The 13,877-nt window shown below is 44.2% G+C and overlaps 1 protein-coding gene across 6 annotated transcripts in view; it reads right to left on the minus strand.

Moving 5' to 3' along the window:
• Positions 1-1,478: 1,478 nt before the first annotated feature.
• Positions 1,479-13,877, minus strand: part of CARMIL1 (capping protein regulator and myosin 1 linker 1) — a 307,660-nt gene continuing 295,261 nt past the window's right edge. For 2 of the 6 annotated variants that reach the window (XM_064597072.1, XM_064597075.1), the window contains exons 36-38: positions 11,637-11,777; positions 9,140-9,289; positions 1,479-2,530 (exon numbers count right to left, since the gene is read on the minus strand). In XM_064597072.1, coding sequence (XP_064453142.1) covers positions 2,394-2,530; positions 9,140-9,289; positions 11,637-11,777 — 428 coding nt within the window. In that variant the 3' untranslated portion in view covers positions 1,479-2,393. Of the gene's footprint in view, positions 2,531-9,139; positions 9,290-11,636; positions 11,778-11,806; positions 12,816-13,877 lie in introns of those variants that run through there. The other 4 variants (XM_064597074.1, XM_064597076.1, XM_064597073.1 and 1 more) reach the window with 3 other exon arrangements.

A 13,877-nucleotide genomic window follows, 5' to 3' on the forward strand; every position in this document is an offset into this window, starting at 1 on the left:
ACTAGACTTACTGTGTATGTATCATTTTGCGATATATGCCAATATAAATCATGTTGTACACCTGAAGCTAATCTTCTAGGTCAATTCTGCCTCCATTAAGAAAACCCCACACCCTACATCGGCCCCCTAGGCTCTCTCTTGGAAGACCAAGCCCTCCTGTTCACCTTGATGGAGGAAAACCATCCGTCTTCTCGCTTCTGACCAGAGCTGCGCCCATCCACCCTGTGTCCACGTCGGCCTCAAAGATGATGCTTTACACTGAAGTTTGAGCTCCTGTTCCAACTCTTGGAACTACTTGTGCGTCACAAATAAATTTGATTTTTAAATGTTAGGCACTTCCTGGACCCAATGAGAAAGATTTTTCACGGGCGCCCATCGTTTAGGAAGACAGAAAACAGCTTCGAAGACAACAGGAGGAAATCTGTGCCCAGGAGAAGAGCCACTTCCTCTTCATTTCCAGAAGTGTCTGCCCTGCCCTGTGGGGCCTGGGGCAGCTCACAGAGCCAGTCTCTCACCTTGCTTGACCTTCATTCTTCTCTGGAAGTCTTCTGAGGTCTAGTGACCCCTTCTCAGAATACAGATTTTATATAAACACAATTTTAGATAAATATAATTTTATATAAATAAAATAGGATATGGAGTATGACAAGGGAAAGTAACTACACTGGAATTCAAGTAGTAAAAATTTAAAAAATTTCTGATTTAGAAGTGGTAGGCACTGCGGCCCCCTTCAAGACACTCTGGGTGGGGTACACCACTTTGCTCCTGCAGGTGTCCCCCGTCCTCATAAAAATGATTCTCCTCCTGAATTTTCAGTGACCAGTTTTTAGTTGCACTTTGACTCCTCTCCAACCCCTGACCCACGCTTGACAATTGCTGGCCGATGCCACGTGCAAAGTAGACCCCAAGTGACCGATGTGAAACTTAGGAACAGTAACATTGGAAGGTCAGCCTCCATGATGTAGCCACCTGCGCCCCAAACAAAGCAGAAGTGACTCCTGGATTATTCGGCCCCCGGCCTGGCATCCCTGGGATGGGCTGTGAATTAGCCTCCGCCTCCGTTCCAGGCTTGTGCATGGCACAAGCAAGAAAATCATCACTGTAATTTAGCTTAATGGGAGGACTCCCAGACCCCTCCCAGCAGCCGTTCTGCTTGTGTCTTGGAATTTTCTGGGAGGCTGGCATCCCCGCGCTCCTCCCCCCCCATGCTCAGGCCTCCTGCCATCTGGCCAGGCCAGATTACCACAAGCCAATCCTAATTTTAAAACGTAACCAGAGGGGGTGCCTGGACGGCGCAGTCAGTTAAGTGTCCAACTCTTGGTTTCAGCTCAGGTCATGATCTCAGGGTCGTGAGATCGAGCCCCACATCAGGCTCCACACTCAGCAGGGAGTCTGCTTGAGATTCTCCCTCCCACTTCCTCTGCCCCTCCTGTTGTCTCTCTAAATCTTTAAAAAAAGGTAACCAGAGAAGGTCAAAATTCCACTTGTAAAATCATTTTATTGGTATAAATATACATATGAATAAAATACCTCAGCCTGTAATGTAAGTGAATATTTGTGAAATGTCTTAAAAAGAGTAGTGTTTTGATTTTTTTACAGGTGTCAAAGTATTCTTTCTTCAAATCATACATTAAAAGCTAATATGCAGACAGAAATTAAAGCCCTCTGAAAATCACGAACACTCATAAAACTTCATTCCAATCGACTATGTACATTGACCCCGGCACATGGTAACATCAGCCGCGGGCCTCTCTCACTCTGTTCTTCGCTGTGCTTACTGATGGTCCTACAGAGGTCACCGACCAAATTTAAATGTACAATTCCACATCAGGAAGGAAGAAGTTCCCCATGGGAGAATGTAAAAACCATAGCCGAGATCTAATATATATAATTTGTACAAATTATTTATTAGTGTGCTCTGTTAATATACTTACAATGTGCAATTGCGTACATCAAGAACAAATCGCTCTATCAAGTGCAGACGTGACGGGCCCCCACAGCGGAGCCCCACGGTCAGCCGACGGTATTACTTGAGTGAGTTATGTGTCTGGTTGCTTTGTCCACCTCCCAAAACTCAAATTGCAGGGCAAACTGTAGCTGCCTCAGAGAAGATTCAAGTAGGACGCATGGAGAGTCGCTGGCATTCACTGAAGGCATAGAAGGAATGCTTCAAACTCAAACGCCCAGGGTGGGCAGAAGACCAAACAAGTGTGTTTGGATTCCCCCCCACCCCAAAAACTGGGTCTGTTTGTTTTCAAAAAGTAAGTAAAGAAAGAAGGAGAAAGAAAAGAAAAAAGCACCAAGAGAAGAGCGTCGGAAGTAGGAAGAGGTGTTGCCCTTGGTTCCTCTCTAATGGCTAACAGAGCACCCTGTGCAGTCTGCATGGGGGACCTTTACACAAAAATAAACTCTTTTTCTGCTTCTTCCCCAGAGTCGCTGGACTTGCTGCCTTGGTGGTCATCTTTACTGGAGGACCATCGCTTCTGTTCTTGGTACTCCTGGGCCTGCTGGCCCCAGCTCTTCCTTGAAACTGAAATAGAAAGGGAAGGATGTCATTACAGTCGATGAACAAGGGACAGTCAATGGCCTGACCATTAACGGGGTGAGATGCAGGGGCCCCGAGAGGCGGGAGGGCTCGGGAGGACCTTACGCAGAAACAACTCACCAACTACGTGTAGAGACTCGAGACGAAAATTAAGAACAAACCAACAAAACCAGAAACAAATTAAAACAAGAAAACATACAAACCCCAGTCTAGCAATGATGGTGGAGTAATTGCCCGAACTGAGCCTTTGGCACGTGTCCTGTCGGGCACACTCCGCTCTCTAATCGCTATTCCTCACAGCTACCCAGGAAGGCAGGTTTTGTAAACTTGGAATCCAGATTTAAACTGGATCCCTCTCTTGGGGAGCCTGGAGGGCTCAGTCAGTTGAGCATCTGACTCTTGGTTTTGGCTCAGGTCATCATCTCAGGGTCCTGAAATCGAGCCCCGAGTCAGGCTCTGTGCTCAGCGCGGAGTCTGCTGGAGATTCTCTCTCTGCCCCTGCACACATGCACTCTCTGAAATAAATCCATAAAATCTTAAAAAAAAAAAAATAAGAGGAATCTCTCTCTTCAAAGACCCTGTTCTTTACAACTAGAGCAGAGCTTCACTGGTACCATACGCCTCAAGGCTCTTTTTTTTTTTAAAGATTTTATTTATTTATTTGAGACAGAGAGAATGAGATACAGAGAGCATGAGAGGGAGGAGGGTCAGAGGGAGAAGCAGACTCCCCGCCGAGCAGGGAGCCCGATGCGGGACTGGACCCCGGGACTCCAGGATCATGACCTGAGCCGAAGGCAGTCGCTTAACCAACTGAGCCACCCAGGCGCCCCGCCTCAAGGCTCTTAAGGGTTATTACATATTCCACACCAAGCCTGTTGTATAGACACCACTTAAGCTAAAAATACCAAACCCCACACTTTGTATGGCTTGAAAGAAGAGAAAAGCTACCTCATGGCTCAAAAGGTCAAACGATCCAACCAGAACACAGGCCTGGAGAGAGACAGGATTCATCTGACGCTTCTCATCAGCCTGATGTTAGCATTATGCTAAAAACTCATCTTGCCAGGAACTAGCTATTTAAATGCTTAACCCACTAAAGAGTGTTTTTCAGGAAGTAAAATCTCCTGAAACCTAACAGTCAAAACACAACATGATAAAGTACTTCCCTTGCCAATCTGGTTGTCAGAGCCAGATTCTGATCTCTAGACAATAAAAATTTGAATTTCATTAATTACATTAAAATGAAATTAGTGTTCTGAAAAGGATAAGCATTTCAAATTTCATCATAAAAATCAGTAATTTTTTTTAAAGATTTTATTTGTCAGAGAGAGAGCAAGAAGGAGCACAAGTAGGGGGAGCGGCAGGCAGAGGGAGAAGCAGGCTTCTCGCTGAGCAGGGAACTCATGGGGCTCGCTCCCAGGACCCTGGGATCATGACCTGAGCCGAAGGCAGATGCTTAACTGACTGAGCCACCCAGGCATCCCCCAAATAAGTAATTTTTTAAAAATTTGACCTCTTTTTACCCAACACCTTTGAGCAAATTCTCAGATGGAAAAGTGATGAATAAATATCACAACTGATTTTATTTTTTAGCTTGAACCATGTAAAAAAAAAATAAATGTCCTTTGAAAGTTGTCAACAAATCAGGTTTGGGGGAAAAAGGTAAAATAGGTTTCTATATATAGCTTGTCCTTTATCACAAAATCAATTTGATAGTAACACATGAAGGGTCCTGTATATTCTCAACCTCTGCGTGTGCTATGAACAGGAGGGAGCAGAGCAGATTTGTAGTATCTTCATCTCGAAGACACTGCAATAATCTGACCTCAAAATAGAGCATTACTAGGGAAATCTTGCTAGAAAATTCTACTCATTCCCTCTTAAAACCAAAATGAATTGTTCCTGTGTATCAAGTGACTCAGAAACAAATTTCCAACACTCTAGGTTCAAAAAAAGAAATACACATGGTGATACATTGCTTATTTGTCTTCAGAGCAAACTATTTGCTCTAAGTCTTAGATTCAAAAGCTATTCATCCCTCCCAGCATTTTAGCTTCCTCAAAATCCCAGGCCTAATTCATGTTCTGTAACACCAGAGTACTCTAAAAATGGAGAAATTCATGCCATCAACAATGTTTATGTCACAGGCAAAAACAGCACCATGGACCAAGGTCTCTGGGGCGCAGCTAACTGAAACTCAGGGAGATCCCACAAAGGAATCTTCCTGCAGAAAGCAGTGTCCTTCAGTGTCCTTCAATCCACATCCCAGTGACCTGATTCGGAGTCCTCCAGGGCTGGGGGGGCGGGGAGGGCTGGGGAGGGAGGTACAGAAGGATACAGAAAACATTAATAAGTGAACAGGCTGGGTTTTATTTAGGTTGGTGACACAGACCCAGCACCAGTCATGAAGGCACAAATTTTAATTTGTCCAACAAAATCCCTGAGAGGAATAACATGGTCTTTCTAGAGGCCCAACAAAACAGTTCACTAAGGCAGTGACACTATTTAAAATCATTCTAGGGGCGCCTGGGGGGCTCCGTCGGTTAAGCGTCTGCCTTTGGCTCAGGTCGTGATCCCAGGGTCCTGGGATTGAGCCCCGTGTGGGGCTCCCTGCTCAGCGGGGAGTCTGCTTCTCCCTCTGCCCCTCCCCCCGCCCCCGCTCATGCTTTCTCTCAACTAAAAAAATCATTGATTAAACTCTACCACTTGTGAATGTGATCATGGCGTTGCAGGGAGGCCGGAGAATGGACAGGAGACCGAAGCAGGTGAGATCAGGGAACTGAAATCAGATGAGTAGCCAAAGCGCTCACTCTTCCAGCCTCCCGACTTCTTCTCATTAGCCCAGAACACTGGTGCAAACAACTTTGTACGGGAATGTTCTTTGTCAAGCCCTTAGGCACCACTTATTTGATTACATATAATTAGGATGCTAATTACAATTATATTGAAGTAGGTTTGGTCAAGCTCCCGCTAATGAATAGTCCGAATAAGATTATGTCTGCTTGAAACTTAAAAGTATTTTAAAATATTTATAAAATCCTGGCTTTTTTTTTTTTTTTTTACTAATTCAGATGGACCTTCTCCTAGGCAGTCTGATGTAATGCTTGACTTTAATGCAGGATAAAAAAGAAAAATCAGATCGTTTTACTCCACTTCTTCGGTGCAAATATCCTTACAGTTAACGCACTGGGGCATCTCTATACGTGGGTCTATACACGTGTTTACTGCCATTCCACGTACCATTAAAATTATAAAAAATACCTGCCTGAGTGAACATTTAATTTATTCAACACAAACACTCCGTGTACACTCACCTCCCATCTACGGTGCCAACGACGGGTGCAGAGAGGCTCAGACATGAAACCTGTCATTCTTGAAGATGATTTGACTTTGCATACATATATATATCACACACACATGCAAATATATATACACATACACACGTGCTAATTTTAAAGCTTCCAAAATGTGCATATAAATTCAGAATTAGAGATGCATTTGAAAATTGGAGCTTTTCTCCATTTTAAGCTCCACGGACATTCATATTTCCCAGGAGGAAAACATGATGACCTTAAAAATAATATTCCGTAGCTGGCCCTGATTTTTTTTTTTAATACTTTCTGTTAAGAGCCCAAACTGCCGACCAACTGTTAGATTTCTTTTGGAGAACTCATATAGGGGTAATAGATCACAGATCTGGTGAAAAAATGCTTAGAACAGAGTACCGGCTTACAGACCACAAACCATAGCCAGGTATTGGCTGGCTTTAGGTTGGATTATGGAAGAAGCAGGTGACATATAAAGGCAATCTCAGAATAAGATGGCCTGCGCCAACAGGATACACCATGAGACATACAAAGCCAAAACCAACTATTTTCTTCAAGAAAATAGGACACACTCTAATGAAAACATCACAGCTTATCATTAAACGCAAGACAGGAAAGGACGTGAAATTCAAAAGTGACAGAGACTTCCAGTAAAAGAAAACATTTTACCTGTCTAGTCAATACTAAAATAGCCACGTAATTAAAACAGTAATCATGGTGAAACTATGCGGCATGCTTGGAGAACGACAGCCTCTGTCTGTTACACGGTTACTTGATTGAGGAAAGTAAGAAAGCTGTTTTAGCATAAACGAAGCTACTCATAAAAGATTTAAAGGGAGGCACACAGCATGGTCTAACACCATTGCTCTGCCAAATGCCATTTGTTAACCAGGAACTAACTATTCAGAAAGCAGACTGCTTTGCGGTTCTCAAGGTTGAAGACAGGCAAGGGCAGGAGTCGGCACTAACAAAACAAAATTCAAATCTTTGACATAAAATGACCTTAATCGAAGCTTCCGTAAAAATTACTTTTCTGGGGGTTCCTGTCCGCATTTCAAGAAATCGAGGCAGAAAAGTAAATACAAGATGGTCCTGTTGAATTCCATCAAACTTGGACGCAGCCCATCACAGTGAGGACTGTACGCCAACGAGGTCATGGAAAAATCTGCGAGAGGCACGGAATTCCTTGCCTTCCAGCAGCCTCGTTTTACTCTAGCTCAAAGCCTTCCTGCGGGGTCAGTGTGGTCCTGGGGGCGTCTCTGTGTGTGTTGTGTGGAGTGTTGTGGCCTCTCAGAAGCGGGGACACCGCATCGCATCAATGTGCTTTCTTAATAATCAAGTGAGAGGAGTCAACCAATACAACAGTTCAAATGCAAATTTCCAAACTCTGGAAACATCTATGCAACCTTATCAATAAGAGGCAAAACAGAGACAGAGCTTCTGATTCAACACTCTAAAAAGAACTCTGTCTCTCTTCAGAAAACAAATGTGTTCATTTACGTAATTTTTCTATCGCTTGAAGATAACAGATTTTCTTGAAAATATCAGAGAAAAATCTCTTACAGAGAGAAAAGTGACTGTTTAGCATGTGTCTATAGGAAGTCCACGTGTGCGCATGCGTGTGTGTTCCAATAAAACTTTATGTACAAAAACAATGGGTCATAGTGTGTGGCTTTTTTTATTACAGGGTCAGCCACAGGATTCCACAGTACTGTCCGTGGCATCATGGTATTTATTTATTTTACAAATTTTTAATTGAAGTATAGTTGACATACTACTTTCAGGAAATCCTTTAAAAGTTCCTCTAGGTGGGGCAGGTGCCACTTGCTGGCCCAGACAGAATGTTCGCATGTGACCTATGCTGTGGGTCGTGTCCCTAACTCCCTCCGGTCCACGCCATCATCTAGCCAGCAGGTGCCAGCTAGATGATGGCAGGTCACAGCGCATGGCTCATCCAATGGCCAAGAAAGCTGGTTCTAAAGGTTATTGCTTGTGGGGGACCAGGAGATGACTCTGTGCTGTTGTTTTGGTTTTTAAGCCTCTGTCAAGGGAAGTCCTCAAAGACAACCGTCCCCACTTGAGGCGTCGTACGTCACTCAGTGGGTCGTTAAGCTGTAAGGCAGGTCACGAGAGGCATATTGTCGGTAATGAAGTGCTACAGTTTGAGAATGGTTTATCCTTTGCCATAAAGAAGAGTTATCCATAGAATAAGATCACTCCCATTGACTTGCCATCGGGTGCTTTCTCAGAAGGCCGTGAAGGCCTGGGGTAAGAGCTAGAATGCCGGGCCACGCGCTTCGTCAGTGGGAGTCCAAAAACACTCACGTGTGAACCCCCGATAGAGTTTTACAGGAAGAAAAGTGCCCTGTTTCATGGGAAAAAGTACTTCCAAGGAATCTCACCTACCAGGATATTTTGTATTTTTTTCCTTTATGATACAAAGACTGCCTTTCAAAGATTTTTCAAGGCAAATTTATAAAAAGTGATCAGCCAGCAAGATCATCAGTACTGAGTCACAGAAAAGACATTTCCTCTCTGAATCAGCTATGCTTCCTCTAACATTTCCCACCGGAGATTGAAGCCGATTTGAAATTGGTCTCCTTTTCGTCTCCTGGGACTATCTTCAGCTGAGCAGAACACTGCCCAGTTTACTACAGTGTCAGATGGAAGTCAGGCGCCAATGAGCAACTGCTGTAAAGTTGAATAAACTGTTCTCAGAGGTTGAAAAGTTAATTGGTACTTTTTCTGTCTCACTAAAGGGTCATCAAATGTCCAATGAAAGCTCGTGGGCATGGTGTGCGGTCTGCATTTAGTGCTGGCTTTTTATGGATACTTTCCTGAAAGAGTGTAAGGGAAGGTGTGAGGCCAATACTCTCGAAAGGTAGAAACTGTGTTACTCTCAGAATCTCTGATCCAATCCCAATTAAAATCTAACAGAAGAGTAGAGAGATCAAGAGAACAGGAAGTATGACCCCAAATAAAAAAAAATAAACCTACATGATTGCATAAATTTGAAAGGACAAGTCACCCTACTCCAAAGTAACTTGATCCTCCTCCTAAGAGTTTCTAATTTTAGATTTTTAAGTCCATACTTTTAGCCTCAAAGGGAAGGACCATCCTGTTGCCATTTAGGGGGAAAAAAAAAGGCAGTTGTATGAATAATCCCTGAGCTGGTCCTGGGATAGAAGTTACTCAATTAAAGTTTGTTTTTGTTAGTGCCAGTCCGCAAGCTTTGGGTCAGTGAGGGATGATAACCGAAGGCTCTAACCATTTGTTGGCTGTGACTTCCTGTGCCCAATTGCATTCACTTCCTCTTCTGCAATGGTGAAGTACAGTTTTGAAGATCTTTTCCCTCCACTGGAAGGCTTGTCACTGTCATGATCTGAATGTCTTTTGTAATAATCTCCTCTTTGCACTACTGAGGAAAAGGGATTCATTTTACCCTTTATATTAGCAAATACATCCCTGTGTTGACATTAATATTAAAGAATGTTAACATGAGAAATTAAGTATCAGAGAACCCACCCCACTTAGGATTTAAGGAACCTACAGTGTTGGGTCTGCGCACATACACCACCACCTACAGAATTCAACAGCCAACATTATGGAAATGTGGTGCAAAATGAGGTGAGCTCCGAGTCTGCTCCCAAAGGGTGCTAACAAAAGGCCCCTGTGTTACCACTTTGATTCCAGGATGGATTAAATGAAAATCACATTCACTATGGAATAATCCAGAAGAATCATAGCAATTTACCTGTTTCAGAAATTAGTTGGGCACGCTAGTCCAAAGGGAGGCACAGAACAAGGAAATGAAGTAACCAGCATGAATAATGCACAAGAAAATAGGAATGAGCACATCAGGAACATGTTCTAAAGAAAAAGTCAGGGCTCACGAGTGGCTATCATTCCTGGACCAGCAGAGCCGGTGAGCTGATAAAATAAACTGAAGTCGGAGTCTTATCACCTTGGGCGGTTTACACACTCTTCTCAGGTCGCATGTATATTTTCAGTCCAATTTCAGTACCAAGTGACACCACCAGAATGATCTCTGTGGTTAATTTATTGTGGATTCCAGGGGAAAACTCTCCAGTCCCAAACTAGAAAGATGGGGGCATGCATCATCATCAGTGTTTGCTCTCAAGGGGGAGTGAGCAAAGGCATCAAACATCTACCCCAGAGCTCTGACATGTCTGAGGAGCAAATAGGTTCCTCAGGAAAGAACACGGGACTTTTCCAAAGCAGCTAAGGGCATGCTAGCATTCACCCACTTTAACTAGAGAGGCTCCATGGTACCCATTCTTAGCTCAGGAGGCTGGTGGGTTACTCGAGGCCCTGTTTTAATTGTACGGGCATCGAGAACACATTGCTTTTCCTAAACGTGGAGCAATTTTCAAAACTTCCTTACAAGTAAGGATGTAAAGTCGGCAGTTGTAGAAAGAAGGGAAAACGAGGGTAGGAGGGGGGCGGGGCTGGTAGGGACGCTCGCTGGCCCGTCGGCCTGACTGGGCCCCGCCAAAGGTTCTGCCCTCTACACGAAGCCTTCCAAGGGCTGTGGTTGTAACACCAAACCCTGTGTTTCTTCATTCCGTGTAAACTGACTACAGGCACCAGCTACCTTTTACGGCTTTAGCTGCTCTGTTTGACATGAGCGTTTTATCAGCTTCGGTCAAAACCCTACCTTCTTTTATTTATAGCCAATAGGTGAGTGAAGCTTGTACCCACCAAATGAATCTGCAGAATGGAGAGGAGAAAGCAGGCAGTGTTATTTTTATTTTTTAAAAAATTATTATTTTTCTCCCAAGTCATAAAGATAGTACTCAGAAATACTTTCTATGAACTTCGACAGGAGACTACCATTAATAAAAGAAAACAGGCCAGTGGAGGAAGCTGTCAGAGCCTGAAAGGTCAAGGAATTATCTAAAGCATCAGACACCTAAAATAAAACAAAGGAGCCCCAAACCGTAATGAGAGCCATCTGGTCATGGGTAATGACTCGTGTGGCTCTGGAATTTCTTTATAGGTGGGGGTTTAGAGATGGCAATTATATTACTCTTTATGAAGGATAGGACCCAAAAGTCAACAGCGTATTTAATAGAGTGAGGGAAGTGTGGGGGGAGAGGAACGGTGGGTTGCTGAAGCCAACCCAAACATGCCTCACCTCCCTGGAACACTCTTGATCTGATTCTGGGAGATGGCACCCAAGTCCCAGGATTACCTTGCTCTGCTCCTACCCCAGCAAATCAGAAGCAGCCAACTGGCTACAAGGATTCCCTGAAAGCATCCTTGCAGGTACCACACTTGTGAGAACAAGGAATGCTTGGCCTCATGATCGAGCAAGCAGAAGGAGCACCAGGTCTCTCAGGCCTGCGGGGGCTGCTCGTGATCATTTACAGCAAGGGGAAGCTTTTCTGGGAAATAATGGGACCTAGAGGCCTGTAAGGAGCCCCAGACGAGGCACAAAGTATTTAAGGCACTCCTTACCTGCTGGGATCCAGTGCAGGAGCACCTAGTGATTACAAACAGGTTAAACCTTGGGTTGGGGTGTCCAGTACGTTTTCACTCTTTGTGTATGCGCCTTCATTAAGGTCCAATGTCATCAATAACGTTGAATCAAGTTTCTGAATGAGGAAACTGCTCTGGTTCCAAAAGTTTAGTCCAAGGGATGCTGACTTAAATGCTAAGATATTAGTTGAGTCCAAGCTTAATTCCTTTCTCTTGAAATGGCTCTCCTTGGAGAAAGCAAACGTAGAGGAAACATTGCTTACCTTCCTGGGAAAATGTCCTGGGACTGGGCTGGGGGCTACTCTGGCCGTCTCTCTCCTTGTCCGATGGAACCTTCTTCAGGACAGGAGGAAGAAGAGCCACTTTAGAGGAGCCAGGGCTGGATGGAGAGTCTGGGATATCCTCTAGGGAGACACAAACGCGTGAATCCAACACTCCCACAAACTGGATTCCGAAAACATAAGCCAGGCTAATCTTAAAATATGAACGGCCGATAATTTTTTAAAAGCGTCACAGAATTTCTCTGGCCAAAACATAGGTTTCGTGTTCCTGCGGGTAACATCTACGAACAGTAGGGGGGAAATAATTAAAATTTATGAAAGGTTAAAAATCTCTAAAAATCACAGATGTGAATTTATCTTGCAGACACAGAATTTCAATGAGCTGATATTTGAAAATTACACTCTAAGTGAACTCAATGTTCCTTCTGCCTCAAACACAGAGGCTGTTGGATATTTCTCAAATATGTGATATTTATAACCTCCTGCCTCTACCTGCTGCCAAATCCAGTGAAGTGGTCATGAAATACATACAAACATATACATGTAGGAACGTGGGTGCGCATACCTATATACAGACTGAGACCACTAAGAATAACTTGGAATCATGGACTTTAAGAACTAGAAGGAGTTTGGTGATTACTGCACAAATGAAGAGATTAATAGATGACCTGCTGAAGGAAAATGATGACAAAACCGCTAGGATTAGAACTCTAGTCTCGGGGCGCCTGGGTGGCTCAGTCGGTTAAGCGACTGCCTTCGGCTCAGGTCATGGTCCTGGAGTCCTGGGATCAAGTCCCGCATCAGGCTCCCTGCTCGGCAGGGAGTCTGCTTCTCCCTCTGACCCTCCTCCCTCTCATGCTCTCTGTCTCTCATTCTCTCTCTCGCAAATAAATAAATAAATAAATAAAAAGAACTCTAGTCTCTTAATCCTAAAGGCTGTGCTGCTTCATTCGAACTGAAAGGACTTCCTGAATTGTGCTCCTTCCTCTGCTCTGTGGCCGGCAAGGTTATTTGAACTTGGCCCGTGCGCGTGTGTGTACAGAGGTGACAATTTTCGGTCAGGTTCTCCTCAGCCTTCTCCTTCCAGTTCAACTCTCCTACGTGCTTCACTGTATGAACAGGGTATGAAAGAGCTCTCCCTGCCCCAACAATCTCTCAGAGCTGCGGAGAGGAAACAAAGAATGGATTTGAAAGTGCCTGCGGAATTCGCAAGCGCTATAAAAACAAACATAAGTCTCGATACACTAAGTGCTAAGAAACAAATGAACACATTTAACAAATAGATTGAAAATAGAAGCTCCTTGCGACAGAATATTGGAAATCCAGCTAATCTGACATTCAGACTTCCCAAATGAGGAGCCAAAATACTCTACAAACTAGGTCCATTTTGTAAGAGCCGTTCCCTTCCTGCAGACTCGAGTTGCACCTTGCTGACGAAAATACTAGCCTGCTTTTGAGTAGTCATTTAAAACAATTCTTTTAATTACTACTATTTTTTTTGCCTTCACTCTCTGCACTCTTTCTATTATGAAGATATTCTGTGCACCAAGAAATATTCTGTGTTTCCCATCGTAACAAACTTCGATCTGTAAAAAGGCTTGAGAAGAATTAGGAAGTTCTAAGTGATCTGCTTTAAGGGTCAGCTGCCTGAGGTGACCCCAGGGTCCCCCTGTGGCTGTGCTTTGAAGACTGGGCATTGGGTTTCTTGAGGGACGAATGGGCTGTGGAGACCAGCGAACATTAACCAGCTGGTCGCTTGGTGAACAAAAGACACATTTGAGGGAAAATGGGGAAGACCCACAGTGGAATGAGTTTGGGCATGTGCGACGCCGCCTTTTTTTCTCATTCCATCCAATCCTCTGCGTGTGGATGAATGACTATGATGAGCTGTGTGTCTTACTTTCTAGTACACATGCCCACAGGGAGGAGGCCGGTGGGAGCGGTCACCCTGCAGCTGGGGGTGTCCTAGAGTCTGGCTTCTGCTCACCAGCTGTGGGACTTGTCAAACTGAGTGTCTCTGGGCCTCACATTCTGCATCTGTGGTGGGGACATTCGGAGTTTATCCACGCAAAGCACTTAGGACAGTGCCTGGCACAGAGTAAAGTGTTAAGATTAGCAGTGATTATGGTGATGAGCATAATCCGACTATGTATCTCTACCCTTACTTGCCTAATTATTATGGGGGAATAAAGTGAAGAGGTGATATGGGGCTCATTACGGTAT

This window comes from Mirounga angustirostris, unplaced genomic scaffold, assembly GCF_029215605.1.
Source record: "Mirounga angustirostris isolate CCGP_5_RB_7025 unplaced genomic scaffold, mMirAng1.0.hap1 SCAF_8, whole genome shotgun sequence".
In the NCBI taxonomy this organism is placed as follows: Eukaryota; Metazoa; Chordata; class Mammalia; order Carnivora; family Phocidae; genus Mirounga; species Mirounga angustirostris.